Consider the following 16381-nt stretch of genomic DNA (forward strand, 5'->3'; position numbering starts at 1 on the left):
AAAAAACACAATTGTTTTAAATTGGTCCAGTATTAAGCAAGACGGCGGCGGTCAGCTGCAGCGAAACCAACTGCAATGTAACGTTAATGGGAAAGTGTCCACCAAAGTGCATGTTTAGTCGCTGACAAGCTCAGATTATTATTCTCAATCAAAAGGCGCCTTGGTTTGTCTTTTCCCCGTTCCAACCATCACCACTCTGGTTTGGTTGAAATGAACCCCTAATTCCCTCATTTACATAAAATATGCTGCCTCGGTAGACGCTAAAAGTACTGTTTATTTATGTGAGGTCTGGTTAGTTTGGCAATGACGATATTAGGGTTCATTCTGGTTAAACAAAAATTCAAACACTTACAATCACAATCGGAGCCTGTCAGCAGCAAAGGAAACAACCTTTTAATACAGGGTGTCTTTTAAACAACAAAACTTCTTAAAAGCAAATTTAATGATTTAAGACCTTATTCTGTTATCCTCTAAAAGGAAAATTTAAGACTGTACTCCAACAAAACCATACACCATAAAGACAGGTCACAGGGACACAACAACTTCTATAATAAGTGCTGATTCGCCTTATAACCCCCTGACATGGTTGACTGTGTAGATGAGAAGACACTTATGGACAAACTTCTTGCCTGGAGGGGCGTTTCTAGGTGTTGATTCAGGTCTCAACCAGGACCCAAACTGGGATTGGCTCGCCCAGCTTATTAATAGCCAGTACATTTATTTTAGCTTCCCAGTTTGTAGATGTTAGTGTAACAGCACTAAGATGTGGCCTAATCAAAACTGGCCTGGTAACTGAAAGGTCAAAGTTTTTCCTCCAGACTTATGATGTGGGGTGCAGATTTGTTTTGCATTAAATACTTCATTTCCTGCATTGTGGTGAATTCTTATGACCTTATGTTTACCCTTTTCCCAATCAAGTTGTTCCTGGCAACATCTTCATGTTAAGGGAAACATAAATTAAAATCCAAGTATAGAAACATAATGGAATATATTGCAGTAATGCTCTCAGGCATTCTGTATTCCTTTCAACTCTTTATTCTCCTTTAGATCAACTTTTCTAATTATATCTGAGTCAGCACACATGTAGCCTATAGGCATCATTTACTCTCACCTCCTCTTTTGCATCTTTTGTTGGTGATGTAACCACCTTAAATGTGCAAATTACAATTATTCACGTCAATGAAAAATTAATTCATTTTAATGAATTAAGAAACTGCTGCTCATCTTTATTTTAACAGAAAGCGTGGAAACCAGATGTGGTCCTTGAAAAACTCATGTCCATCCACTGTCATGATAGTCTCAAAATACATTCAGGGCTACAATCAAAGGATTCAGGGCTGAAGACCCGGCCCCATCTGCCTGTGACGACCCATACACTACATGCTTCTCTGGTTTTATGTGTGAATGGAGCACATGTGGCCCATTGTCCCCAGCTGCATCATCTACTTACATCAAGCATACTTTGCTATAGGATAGTTGCCTCTTTTCAAAGTCAAAGTCAAAGTCAAGGTCTGCTTTATTGTCAATTTCATCACATGTTGAAACATACAAAGAGATCAAAATTACGTTTCCCTCTATCCCACGGTGAAGACAAGACATATTTAACCAACTAGGTCCATGGACAAACATAACATTCAAGTAAACAATATAAAAAGTAAAACTAAGAAGACATATACAATGAGGAAAATAAAAGCAGCAAAATTTGAGTTAAAAATAGACAGTCAATATAGTATAATAGTGCAACAAGTGAGCCACTGACTTTAGCCACTCCCGATATTGTGGACCTCCTTATCTTGAATTTTAGATTTTAAGACATTTTAAAACCTTAAAAATCAAAAAATTTACTTAAGACTGTTTAAGGACCCGCGGGGACCCTGTAGTAGATTTGTGGGTGCACATTTTCCCAATAGGATTACATTGTAGCCCAGTTCATGGCTGCTGGTTACAGCTATCTCACTTATTTCTGGATTAGTTGTAAAGATTGTTGTTTACATTAGTCACTGAGACACCAATGCTTGGAGAAAATTGGGTCCAGGTTCAAAAATACCAAAATAACCCTTTAATGTGTGGTAGCATCCAATATAAATTTAGTAAATCCATATTATAAAACTTATAATGTTATTATCCATATTATTACGCAATTTTTTTAATTAATTCACTTGGAAATCAAATGTATGATGTAAAGGGGTATATGGGAACTCCATCAGCTGCGGCACATGAGCAGTAAAGGTGGAAATCAACAAAATGAGAGATTTTGTTTGGTTTCCAAAGCCTATCAACATTGTTTAACAGCTAAATGGCCCTGTGGCCTTTTTTCTGTGTTGCATTTTTTAACAGTCAGTAAACATACCTTGACATTGTAGGGGATGTAGTGCTTGGCCAGTGCTTCCGGGGTGTGCATCCATGATTTATCTGAAATGACACAAAGAGCTCATTTAATAAAGCTATCTGAATCAATGGTCTCATCCAGAACAAATGGCCGAAACACAATGTTACAAAAGTAACCCAGTTACAGTAGTGTATTCCTTTCTGCTGTAACACAGTAATATAACACATTCCTGATAACGTTTTATTATTATATACGTTATATTATACCCGTTACCCGTTACCCGTTATACCCGTCTCAGTAACCCAAGTTTTAACCCGACATCGTACTGTGTTCAAAGTAAAAATGAATTGAATATGAGTATTCAGGCACCCATCCTCTCTGCTGGGCAGCTCGGCTGAGTGCTGAGCACTCGGACTGGGGATGAGGCTGTGGGACTCATCCGAACTGAAACTAAAACTGAAATCACAGGGGCACACAAGCCGCTACAGGACCTGTATCCACCCCCATTAAGAATTTAGGATGTCTGTGGTCTTATCAATCGTGACGATCTTTTGCAAGAAATGAGTGTGTTCCTTAGACCTGGAAAATAAGTGCTTGTTGTCCCAGTGGCTCTTACTCTCTTACTCTCTCACACATACTCACGCTCTCCCTCTCTTGGTTTTTCCCGCACTTGGGGGCGTGTTGTCCAGAAGCAATGGGAAATTAATTGCTATCCTAGTGGGGATTATCGATGGAACATCCACTCCGGGTGTTGCCATTCTTAAATTTCAAGCTAGCAAGCTGTACAATGAAAATAGCAAGTTTTAAAGAAGATTAGGATGGTGCAACAAGGCAGGCCGGGTTCTTTCTGATGTATATATCTTTATGATGTATTGTATTTATGAGAATTGTTAAATGCTTTTGTTGTGAAGCGCTTTGTGATCTTCATCTGAGAAAAGTGCTATACAAATAAATTTTACTTACTTACTTACTTACTTACTTACTTACTTTCGGGGAATGATTGTAAAGATTTACAAAGAATACAGTATGTTTATTGCATTCACTCTCCAACTGGGACGTTTTGGGACTGAATGGGATTGCTGTGGAAAAAGTACCGTCATACAGGCCGATATACTAAGAGAAAACAAAGTTTATCCATGTATCAGCTAATTTAAATAGCTCTTGGTACTGTATTGTGTGAACCGTTCACTTAATTTAATTATTAATAATGTATAATTATTTTATGTGTCATTTTATTTTATTGGGGTCCAAATGTTCCACCAAAACAAGTTTGTTCCTGAGACACCGTCACTGCGTCTTGAGCTTAGCGCCACCCAGGAGTGACGATTGTGATTGGTTTAAAAGATTGCAAAAAAAAAACCAGAGCTTTTTTTCTACTAATCGAGAATCTTTCAGTGGCGTAGCATATCGCCAAAGACACTCACAGATTTTTTTTTTTATATAAGTTAAAAACTGGCCTTTTAAAGTAAGTGTCATTTATTTTAGTGGTGCCTTTTATATTCAATTCAAGTTCAATTTTTTCAATGAAATAATCTCGGAAACTATTGCTCTTCATTTGTTTAAATACAACACGTTGTTGTATTTTAGCTAAATACTGAAAGTAGAAGTAATGCAAAACTGAGTAGTCTTTAATATATCTTTATTTATCACAAGTAAGTGATATGTGGGTATAGAGTTATTCAGCAATGTTATCGCATCTCATATCATGCAGTCCTCTAACACAGAATCAGTCTCTGAAGATCACAGCAACACAGAATGAGCAGTGGGTCAGAGCTCCTTACGGGTCATTGATAGGGTTCAGCATTACTGATCACCCTCTGATTAAGCAGTCTTTTCTTCCTCCATCTCCTACTCCTAAGCGACTTATTGCCCTGTTGATGAATTCCGTGACAGATGCATGACAGAGACCTCGGGGGGCACTCGACTCCTCTCGGTTGATTACGTTAATCAAGACTTTTTGCAAGGTGCTAAGTGTGAGTCAACTTCACCTTGGGCTCTGCACAACTACGCTAATGAATTTGTTCACATTGATGTTGTTGGCTAAGTAGCTTTAATGAATTTCAAAGTCTACTCTAATTAATGTTTCTTTGCTGCGCCACATTTGCTTAATTGTGATTGCTTATGTTTCCTAATATCCCATATTATTTACATGCAAACTAACAGGCTTTCTGTTGACGTGCAAAGTAAGTAGTGATTAATTCTTCTGGTTATCAGTCTGGTGGAAGGAACTAAGGATGGAGGTAAAACAACCACTTAGACACAGAGATCATAACTTTGTTTCACTTTTCCAGACACTGCATGGTAAAGTGGGGGCCTTCTCCTCTACAGAGATGTTTTTACTTTTAGGTTTACCTAGCAGCTGTGCAATGAGTTTATCCCTGCTCGCACCTTGCAACAGTCTCCTCAGAAATGCAATTCATTTCCTAGTGGGACTCTTGAAAGTCTTGAAAGAATGAAAGTCTATAGAATAAATGATGTATCTCCTCCCCTCTTGCTCAGCTCAGGAGGCTGAGAAACTGTAAATTCCAAGAAAGAGAGGAAGGAGGGAGCATGGAAGGAGGAGAGTGGGGGGGGGGCTGACACAGCGGCAGAGCAGGTACGCCTATGGGTTGTTTTTCAAAGGGCAGTTTTTTTTACAGTGTGCAGTTTTCAGCACACAGTGTTCTGATTAAAGAAGGGGAAGGTGGGGGGGGGGTCTTCTTTCTCACACTTTGCTGCATTATAAGGCAATACCCTGAGCACACTAATAGTGGCAGAAGTGCTGCCCATGTTGCCAAAAGGGAAGATTAACTGTTGGAGCCTGAGGATGAGTGGTGGTGTCTGAAGGTCACTGTGTGTGGTTGAGTTGTCAGGTGTTGGATGAAGAGGAGGGAACATTTGAGGGATGAAGGCCTGAAAAGTGTCTTTTCTACTGTAGTGTACTGCTAGCAAAGAGTGGCTTGGTCCTCAGTGTTTCCCTGTTTCCTGCAGGACAAGGCAGGACATGTGACAGCATACAGGTCCTAGTTTCTCCATGCATGTTACAGTCCATGGTAATGTCATCGTGATATCAACTGGTGCAATAAATATGTTTTGTGTTAGTTGAAAGAAAATATTAGAAGAAACCTGCACCTGAAATGTAACCGTCATTCTTTATTTAGAGGTGCTTTTTATATTCAATTCAATGCTCAATTTGTAAATATAGGAATGTTGTAAATTAGTTATTTTAGATGTTTTAAATTCAACAAGCAAGTTGTTGTATTTAAGCAGAATAATGAACTCAGATCAATTGCAAAATTGAGTACACTTTTATGTGTTTATATATCGCAGGTAATATTGTTATTGCGACATTCAACGTTATTGCTTATTGCATATTTTCCTCATATACTGCACCAATAATAGCTGCCTCCATCTTTCACCTGTCCCGTCATGAGGTTGGCTCTGTCTGCAAATGGGATTTCATCATTTTCCATCCAGTGATTATAAATCTGTGAGGTTACCATATAACCATATGGCTTATAACCAGAACCAAACTGAGTCTGCAGATTATTGGTTCAGTTTTCAGGGATGATGCATTATGAAAATCTAGCAGATTTAGGGCAGCGTTTCATCTACCTAGGGTAAAGATGTGTTAACATTATGAGTTTTTTTTGTATTTGTTTAAAATCTGTGGAAGACTCAATACCCTATAGACCTAAATAAAAGTACAAAAAACACATGAGGACATTCTTTTATACCCAAGACCAGGGTGGTGTTGTGTGAGACTCTTGAAGTGTTCTGTGTGTAATGTGTGTAATGTGTATGGTAGTGTTGGGTTGACTCTTAGCAAAGGGATTTTATTGGGAAAGGTCAGAACAGAAGGGTTGAAGATATAATGCATAGAATGTGGCAATAAAGAGTTATTAGTCTAGGTTCAGAGTACGGACAATATGGTATTACCTTCTTAAGTATAGGTGCTTGGCTACAGTAGTAAATTTAATATTTAAAAAATTCTAATCTAGATAACAAACTCATTTTAATGGCTCAGGAGCAGTGATAGAGATGACTCTTATCTGCCTCAGCTGAAGATAACACAGATGCTATTGCTGTATTTACATGAACAGTTGTTGCAGTGGTTTGTGGATTTATTGATGGTTTGATCTATTAAACCTTTATCACACACAATCTCTCCTTAACAGCTGTATTTCCCTTTATCTCCCATCCTACTGTGAATCCAGGCGTTGACGTGGCAAATGGTCTTCACGGTCAATGGGATATGCAAAGAGTCCTTCACACTTTTTTTCTCTAATGACTCATTAGTCATTAGAGAAAAAAAGTGTTCAATTTCTGGGGGTTGCTTTCTTTCAGCACTTTGCTGTTTTGTCAACTCACTAAGTGCAGTACTAGCAGAATACAAATAAGGAACCGTGTATTAGAAGTTATACAATATGATTTCTATAACTACTATTACTACTACTGATATAGACAAAGGGTTAAAACATGATCTTTTCTAGCTCATAATTGGAGCTTTAAGTATAGTCACAGTCTCTGTGCTCAGCTCTTACCTGATAGAGGTTTAGTGCTGCACTGTAAGAGCACAATCTTTCTATAGGGCCTCCAAAAAGTGGGCGGGCAACACCCTAATTCACTGCCATGCTCAATCAATGACACACAGTGACTTTGCTGGGAATGTACACTTCTCCATCATGCAGAAGACAACTTGAAAGGGGCTTCCAAGCAGAACGGACCTGCACCCCCCTTCCACTGGAGGCCCAACAGGACGGTGTTACTGGGAGGTGAACCGTTTGAATCCATCTGCTTCCATACGTCAACCACTGTTACACACATAAAGGGTGAAAGGCAAGATGGTGCAAACTGTCACAGGCTGTCCTTTGAGAGAATCTCGCCATCAGCAGAACATTTACAGAGACATCGCAGGCTCCCTACAGTTGAATGTAATTCTACACACCAACGCTGCCATCTACACCTACAGCCTGACGTACATCATGTAACCTCTCTGACCAGGGTTACTGCACACTTTATGAAATCAAATGTAATGTTTTCATTAGAACTACAACAGGGAAAACATAATACTCTTCCCACAGCATAATGAATGCACATCAGGGCTGAGCGTTATGTTGAAATCTACGTGACATTATTTATACAGATACTCTTCTATGCATCAGTCATATGTTACAAAACTGTGTTTTTTCAAATACACTTTTTTTGTATTTGCTAATTTGGACAATATTGTGAAAAACAATACTGCTGTTCTGTTCTCACACTCAGACTCACTCACTCACTCACTCACTCACTCTCTCACACTAAGAGGGTATAGACATCCACAGTAAGACACATACATATTACAGTATATCTACCTTTCATCCAGCTCCAGCTAAGCTGTCTGCAAATTTACAGTCCACCCTTTCCTTTATGTTGCATATTGGCAGATTATGGCATTACTATCCAGATTCTAGGAACTATCAGTAATGCAAAAGGGCTTTTTGTTTTCTCTGAAACCCCCCAGCCAACTTTCTTCAGCTTCACATGACCTGGACGGTTTTTTGTACTTCTTTAATCCTGTTACTGTTGTGAGAGAGACCTACCATTTTTAAAAATAAGACTTTTTTAAGACATTTCTAAGGATCCGTGGGAACCCTCTCTGACAGTAAAAACAGAATATTATGAGGTTCACGATATTAGGGTTACCATATTGGATTAGGTGTCCAGGCTTTTGTGTCAAGCTCCTGTAAATTCATCTAATCCCACTTCTCTATTACGTTGCAAAGCTCTTGAAAGGGTTCACTCAATTTAATGTGTAGATTAAACGCAGAACACATGTTTGGTCAGTACACGGCCCGTTCAGGGCTAACACGGATTACATAAGAGTCAGAAAAGGAAATGCTTAAGGATCATGGGCATAGTCACATGGCTTTATAAGCCAGCGTGGTCAGAGCAGACATTCAGGCAATCACACACATAATGCTCTGGACTTTCTTTTTACATCAGTGTCCTTCCAATCAGACATTTATTACATTAGGGGACCAATGTTTCTGGTCTCAAAGTAACTTACAAACTATTAACTATGGCTTGTGTGATATTTGCAGGGTACATTTCATAACCAAGAATAATTCACTCTGTATTTATGTTGCCCAGTAAAGCTGTGAGGGAATTAAAAAGCTTGCGTCCTTAGCATCTAATTTTCTGTATGAGTGCTTTTTGTATCAATCATATTGATAGATAGAAGACATCTCACGTTACGAAAATAAAAGTTTAAAAATTATGCATATGTCAAAATCCAGATGAACAAGTCCCTTTAATCATAAGAGAATGATCCTTGCAACCACATTATTTGGTTTGGTTTGACCAGCTTTCATACTGTACCTACTGACAACAGTTCTCAAATGAGTCACTGTTGGAAAGTGAGAAAATAAACACGTAAAATAAAATTGTCTCTTTATTTTGTTCCAACAGTTGAATAACAATAGCACACAATAGCAACAGATTGAATAAACCATGAATAAACTTGAGAAATCATGTCTCCCAAGAAAACCTAAGTATAGCTGTGTTTCCCGCTGCTGTAGGAGAATCTAGGCCAACCGGTCCACTGTCCCTGTCTACTGTATAAGCCTCGCAGTGCCTCGGGTCATCAGAGCCAAGCTATTCTTCTAACATGAATGATCTTCAGCTACCTCCTGTTGCTGTGACAGAATTGTAAAATATGGTTCACTGCAGTCAATCAGCTCAGATATGATGCAGCACTTCACAGTGACATGCAATGAAATTAAGCCAGGTTTCTGAAGTTAGATAGCAAACACACACTGTGGGTTCAGTGTGTGCTTCCAATCACTGACCGAGTGAATGAGTCTGGGAGTTTGTTAATAAATCACCAGGACACGATTGTGACACTTCAATGTGACAGTCAACCATTTTTCCTCATCTTAACCATTAAAGTCCAAGTTCTACAGCTACTTTGTACCTGTTGCATCTTGTTGCAGTGTAAACCAGGTAAACTATATTGACACTTTATTGGACAGTCTAATTAGCTGTCTGGATTTACCCTGCAGAGATCTGAGGACCAGGTAACCATAGTCCTCAGATTGGACAGATAGTCTAGCTGGCTGTCTGGATTTACCCTGCAGAGATCTGAGGACCAGGTAACATAGTCCTCAGATATACACCGGAGAGCCATAGGTAGCGGGATTTCCGGCAGCAACGGGGCGATCCCGGAAGTGGTCTGGGACAGCTCTGCTTTCTGTCTCCAGAGTCTGAACTATAAACAGATAAGCAGCATTCAGTTTTTATGCACCACATACAAACTCCCAGAAAACTGGGGGTGCGCTGCAACCCGCTTTGAAGACTTTTCTATTCAACGTTGCCTGTTTTTAAGTCATTGTTTATGCATTGTCACTTTTATTATTATCATTTCAAAGCTGTTTTACTCTATTTTAGCTGTTTTTATATTCTAAGTAACATATCTTTCATATAAAATGCTTTGAATTGCCTGCTTAAATGTGCTTTACAAACAAAGCGTCGCTGCCTTGCCTTGCCTATATTAATGAGGTTAGACTAAAAAATTAAGCACCTCTCATTATAAGCCAAAACCGTTCAACAGCACCACACACTACAGCTTCTGAAATCACCATATAATCAACAGCTCTGTATAACAAAATCTCAATATAACAAGCTTCATGAAGGTAGGATTTATTCAGGGCTGTTCTCATAAACCGAGCGTGAATACTACAGAGTATTCAGAAGGTCAGGAGCTGCCAAGTCATGCAATCACTTTAAGAGACGTGTCAAACTCAAGGCACATGGACCAAATCCCAGGATCCAGCCCGCAACTCACTTTAGATCCACAATACATTTTGGCCCAGCCATAACGAAAAGATGGGAAACAGCTTTTCAAACTCTGATTACGTAACACTCAAAGCATTTGGCAGATATGCTGACTTTGAACTCAGAAATTCCAACAGAACCAGAGAGTTTGCATAATCAAACCTGTGAAACAGGTTGTTGTGAGTCGGGCAGCCTCCTTTGAAAAATGTAATCACAATGATTGTTTTGCTTGACTTGCTAAAGTCTATGATGGTTAAGGAACTTTTGTGCTGACTTTAGGGCAAAAAAATCTCTTTCTATTAAATGAAAGCCTGTCAATAGGCCCTTGATGTGATTCTCTGTTTTCATTGTGGCCCTTGGTGAAATTGAGTTTGACACCCCTGCTATAAGAGGTCAGAGTAGCCTCTGTTATTGTTACAGATCTTATATGAGTTCCAGAGGCTAAACTGCTGCTCTGTGGCTCACAGAACTCTGTCCAGCCATTCAGTGAAAGTCACATCCAAGAGCATGGGGCAATAAAACATAGGAGATAAAAATGATCAAGATCTCTGTTGGCATCACCTGCTAGACGTGATCACGTCCACAAAACACAGGCAGACAAAGATAAAGGGCGAGATAAATCAGTGGAGCCTGCTGTCAGTGGCAGCCTTCACTCCCACAGCCAGACCAGCTCGAGCAGTCAGCAGATTACAAAACATTAGAAAGGCAGAACCACTTTACACACAGTTGTTTAAATATTACAAATTCAGAAGTAAAAGAACGAAAATCAAGCTGGAACCAAACCGCAATAGCCAAGGCCTTTAATTTTAATTTAACAGATTTGAATTAATCCATCTTTCTCTTCTGCCCTGACTTCTCCAAAGTGCCTTTCTACACGTTTTTATATTGTCATAATGACAGAATAACATTTATTCTAACAATGTATACGATTGTTACTCACACAAAAAAAACGTTAGTTATTATCGTTGGTACTCTGCTCCACAGCCAAGTTGATGCATTTGCTTGGTGGTCGTACACGCCCACTCAGACAATAAATGGAACCTAGAAACTAATTTGCACGGCAATATTCACTCACATGATCCACATAATCCCACTAAGGCATGTAGAACCACAGCATTCATTATTTCATATGTGTAAAATAACAGAAATGAAAGCGAAACTGATCCCACTTTCCGTCTGACTGTAAAAGCTTCGTGCTGTGTGTGCACCAAACGCTCTAATAATACCGGGAAGGCAATTTATGGGAGTCATTTCACAAAATACTAACTTTTGTAAATGGTTTTATTTTAATTGGCTGGTGTGGATGTAGGCGATCAGACAGCAAGTGGTGTGTTAAACTGGAAGACTCACTGCGCACGGGAGAGACGGAGAGACAAATATTAATGAGGAGGAGAAAACTTACTGTCCTTCCTTCCTTGTGATAAAAAAATAGGATAATGTCTTCATTTGCACCGGGAATTATTTCACTATTTAGTTTACAAGACAAAATACAAACACTGAAACTGGTTATAAATTCAGCATTTGTTTCATACCTTTTAAGTTTTTACACTGCTGAGCACTCAAAACAAATGTAAGACTTAAATATTTCATTTGCAAAATGGAGCCGACTAATTTACCAAAACAGCACTCATCTCGGTGTTTGTGAACATATTTCTTCTAAAACTAGATAGTATAAAAAAAGCACATTTTACACTGCTAAGAGTATATATTACATATATAAGAGTATATATTTCCACCTATTTGCTATTTACTCTTCATTCTCATTCTCATATCTCACTTATTAGTTATTATCTACTCTTCATTCTCATATCTCACTTATTAGTTATTATTTACTCTTCCTTCTCATATCTCACTTATTAGTTATTATTTAATCATTCTCATTCTCCTACCTTACTTACTGTTATTTATTCATCCTTCTCATTCCCTATTCCAGAGCTGTTCATAATGTTCATACTGTAATATAATAACATGATACTATTTATCCCAGTATCCTTTGCTCCACATTTAAATAATTTTTATTGCACCCTTCATTGCACTCATGCCTCTATATTGTTTCTGTTCAGAGTGTGTATATATTAGTGTCTATATATTCGTGTGTCTACAATGTTTCGTTGTTTTGTATGTGTAAGCGTTTTGTGAGCAACGATGTTCCAAAGTAAAATTCCTTGTATGTGTCCTCATGCCTGGCAAATAAAGCTGATTCTGATTCTGAAACCCGTTTTCTGTACGTTCAGGCGGGTAAATAAGCTATGAGACACGGAGACTGACGGGGCGGTAGCGGCTCAGCGGATTCAGAGGAAATACAACTCCTAAAGAGACTGGTGGTTCTAGTCTTAATAGACAAATCAGCTAAAAATGTACAACATGCTAATAGAAGGGAGTAATGTTGACAGCATCAACAACACAAGGCAACTTTCCTCTCTTTGAACGTGGTAGGAGTTCAGCGGAGGCTGAATAAATTGCTCTAACGCGTGTCATATCAGTAGCAAGTAAACCTTTGTTCAGCCCACGTGGGAGCTGTCAGCAGCAAAGTTGCAAATCAAATAACATGTCTGACTATTGGGAACGTTTTAATCCACAACTCAAGTCAAATTTGGAAAGAAACTGAAAAAGTTGTGTTTAAAAAGGAACCATATCATGCCATGATGAGACAAGAAACCATCTTCCAGGCTGGTCTGAATCTATTCTCGTAGGATTCACAGTCCTGCCCATAGGAACAATTATTGCACTACGCATCCTCTTATCTTCCTCATCATTAGGAACAGTTCAAGATACCAGCTAACTCAAACCCCAGATGTATGTATTACAATCTTTGGAGGATAAACTCTGAAGTGACATTTAATCTGTTCGCCAACATTCCTTAGTTAACAGGAAACTTGGAAGACGGAGGTCCTTTGAGCATGCGTGCCTGGAGCTAGCTAAATATACTGTGCATACACATGAATGCTTCCAGATATTTTTTTGTGTATCATGGTTCATGCTTTCAAATTAAAAAAAGAAGTTTTATCTCTCCTGGAGGGAAAAGGCTTGTGTCGTGCTATCGGTTGTGGGCCTTCTGGCAGCATCTGCCTCCGACTCACAGTAACAACTGTTTCAGAAATTAATTGTAATAGTGCATGGTGGAGGTCAGGGGGGAAAAGGCTTTAACATACGTTTATGGCGGCAGGGCGAATGGATGCAGCGTTTGCAGCTCCTCGCCGTTGCAGAGAGATGGACCGTGTGTGCTACACTGTCTGGGAGACTTTGTTTAAAAGAACTGTTTACTGTGTATTTAACTGTCCTTCCTCTTTGCAGGGACCCTTATCTGTCTGCTGCCCGAGCCAACTTTGAGATTGTGCCTATTTTTAGCAGTAATTTTCTCCTTTTTTCCCCCAACATGCCCCCCTCAATATAGGCATGTGTGCAAATGCACAGCTGAGGTGTCAGCTGAGATTCACAGAATAAAAGCCCCAGTTAAAATGAAAGGAAAGGAGCCATTTCCATTATGCACAATCAAAAGGAAATTCAATGTGAGGTGAGAAGCGACTATCTGCCCCTCCTGATCACCATCTTCAGGCCCTAAAATAGAGGACTTAATTGGGAAAAAAGTGAATTATAACACCCGAAACATCATTAAACTTGATGCACCACCTGGGCCCGGGACACTTTACTCAACACCGCCCAAGGCTTCCTTTCTCCAGGTCTGGTGATTTACACCGGAGGGAGCAGGACAGATGGTGGTGAACACATCAAGCTGTTTCCCAAACTGCAATCCAGATGAACTTTTCCTCTGCATTTGGGCAGGGTCACCTCAGAACGCTGCAGTGTTGTCACAGCCACCTTATCTGCCTTACACATACTTGAATGCATGGCTTTATGATCTAATGGTTTTTTTTATTCTGCTTGTATTGACAGTTCTGTTGTCTTTCATTGCTTTTATGGAAATGAATCATTTGGGCTGTTTGATGAAGCCAATATTGGTGGAAGTGCCTTTGATGTCAGACGACAGTACACATAACTTTTGTCTAAACTATTAAACATCATTTCACCAGTCAGAATAATAAACATCACATGGTTTTGTGAGCTTTTAAGTGTGAGTTAATAGACCTGCCAAGTGAATGAATGGGGCTAAAATTAAACTACAATTGAATTAAGATTATAGACAATGTCCAGACACTGTAGATCCCTGAAACAGATGCAACAAGATGCATTGCATGAATTTCTATCATCTGATATGTAAAAAAAAAAAAGCAGTATTTCAGGGCTTCATCCAAATTGGGTAATTAATCCTCTTTTATCTCTTTCCTGTGGATTGTACAGACATTTCGTTTAGTTCTTGTTTCAGCTTTTGAACAGAAGAACTGAAAGGAAATGCTTGAAGTATCCTAAAGGATCCTGCAATGGGCTAGGAAACTCACACGTCTGGAGACTGTCAAAATAAAGCACCAGAGGCCCATCTCGCCGGACTTCTAGAGTGTAGTATGGCTTTAAGCTCCAAAAACACTTGATCCTACGCTTTCCTTAGTGCAGCTGGGCAGTTCATTTTCATCATCCTGAATACTTTTACAAACTTTAGAAAGCTCCTTTAGATCCACAGAAGACATTATCCAACTGTTTTCCCAGGCCCATTGGTGGAGTGCATGCCCACTAACACTTAGGTGGCAGAACACTACTGTAGGAACACTGTGTTGTTGCATCAACAACAAAAGAGTGACAGAAGGAGATGGTAGTTTGTCCAAGACATCTATAAGAGTCTGTGCAGCCTGTGGCACTGTTGTACCTAAAACAGGCAACGCTTCATTCTACAAGCCAAACGAGCACCGGTTATTTCCGCTCACCTTTTTTCCTGTTGAAGGCGCGGTTCATAGTGGAAAATGTGCGTCTCTGAGGTCCCTCCGGAGTAACTGCCTATATATTCCACCTGGAAAAGCAACACAGAGAAGTGAGTTAAAAATGTCTCTTTTCCCCAAGCCTTCACTAAAACAAACACTGAAGTTTTTTCTGTAAAATATCCCCAGCCTCTGAGCGTGAGTCAGAATGTGTTCCCATTAAGCTCCCAGAGCGTCTGAATTACAGCTGTTTACCGATGGGCCACATCATACTCATGATCTGGGGATGCTGTCATCGTAATCTTGTGGTGATGATAACAAAGTACTCGCTGTCTGTTCTGGTCCATAACACAGAACATATCTAGGTGATGCAATCAAGTAATAGTGTTGCACAGTAAACATCTTTCCATTGAAGCTAGGGCATGTGTGAAGGTCCCATTTCATGCTCATTTTCAGGTTCAGAGTTATATTTTGGGTGTCTAACAGAACATGTTTGCATTCTCTGTAATGTTCAAAGAACATTATTTTTCTCATATTTTCTGTCTGAAAATACCTGTATTTACCCTTTGACTAAACGCTCAATTTTAACGCCCGTCTCTTTAAAAATATCTCCTCCCGAAAAAAGACTTGTCTGCTCTGATTGGTCAACAGTTCCTTGGTGTTCCACATCTGTGCTTTTGGAGTTCCTGCACCGTCATTGCAACGGGGAATGACCGTAAAGGCACTTTCTACCTATATGAAGTATACTTCATATGGTATGTTTTTGTGACATCACAACCATACGGAAGTCTGGACGGCTCGTTTAAAGGCACCGTTTAGGAACACGGACTACACGCTTCTCTCTGTGAATTATGCTCTGTGATACTAATAGTATTTACACATTTTACAGTATCGACACCTCAATCTGCCTATTAATTTCCCTCTTTAAAATATGGGACCTTTAACAGCTGCATGTTCTGTACCACTGTATCCCCGATACACAGTAACAGTAGTAACCAAACCTGAAACCAAACCCATGGAGTTTAGTCCTCATCAGCGATGCCAACGTTGACCCGAGTGTTTTGTTACAAATCATCATCTCCCGATTTCTGTCAGTAATAAACTGATCTCAGAGAAACTGGTACACCTCATTATTATAGTCTGGATAAAGTGAGAGATTAATGTGGGCTGTGGCCAAAATCAATTTTTAGTTTTTAGTTTTTTAAATGTACTGTAGTCATAGCAGCGCAGGCTGGTTGTGTATGGTTACCGAGGGGTGCCACTGGTGAACTGGTAAAGCACACTGACAGGAAATTTCGTTAACAAATCCACAGCCAGATTTGATGCCCTTGCATCAAATCCCCACTGGAGTACAGCAAACTAGAGAGACCGCGAGGACAAACGGTCCAGGACTCCGTCAGCCTGCTCCACAATCAATATTCTCTACTCTCTTACTGTGGAAGAATAT

At 39.5% G+C, this 16381-nt stretch overlaps 1 protein-coding gene across 6 annotated transcripts in view; it reads right to left on the reverse strand.

Annotated features, from left to right (window-relative positions):
- The window catches only part of gulp1a (GULP PTB domain containing engulfment adaptor 1a), an 82584-nt gene that overhangs the window by 14100 nt on the left and 52103 nt on the right, over positions 1-16381 (reverse strand). For all 6 annotated transcript variants that reach the window (XM_034884806.1, XM_034884803.1, XM_034884807.1 and 3 more), the window contains 2 exons: positions 14944-15026; positions 2351-2412 (listed from right to left, as the gene is read on the reverse strand). In XM_034884806.1, coding sequence (XP_034740697.1) covers positions 2351-2412; positions 14944-14971 — 90 coding nt within the window. In that variant the 5' untranslated portion in view covers positions 14972-15026. The remainder of the gene's footprint in view (positions 1-2350; positions 2413-14943; positions 15027-16381) is intronic.

The sequence above is a fragment of the Etheostoma cragini genome, chromosome 11 (assembly GCF_013103735.1).
Source record: "Etheostoma cragini isolate CJK2018 chromosome 11, CSU_Ecrag_1.0, whole genome shotgun sequence".
Lineage (NCBI taxonomy): Eukaryota > Metazoa > Chordata > Actinopteri > Perciformes > Percidae > Etheostoma > Etheostoma cragini.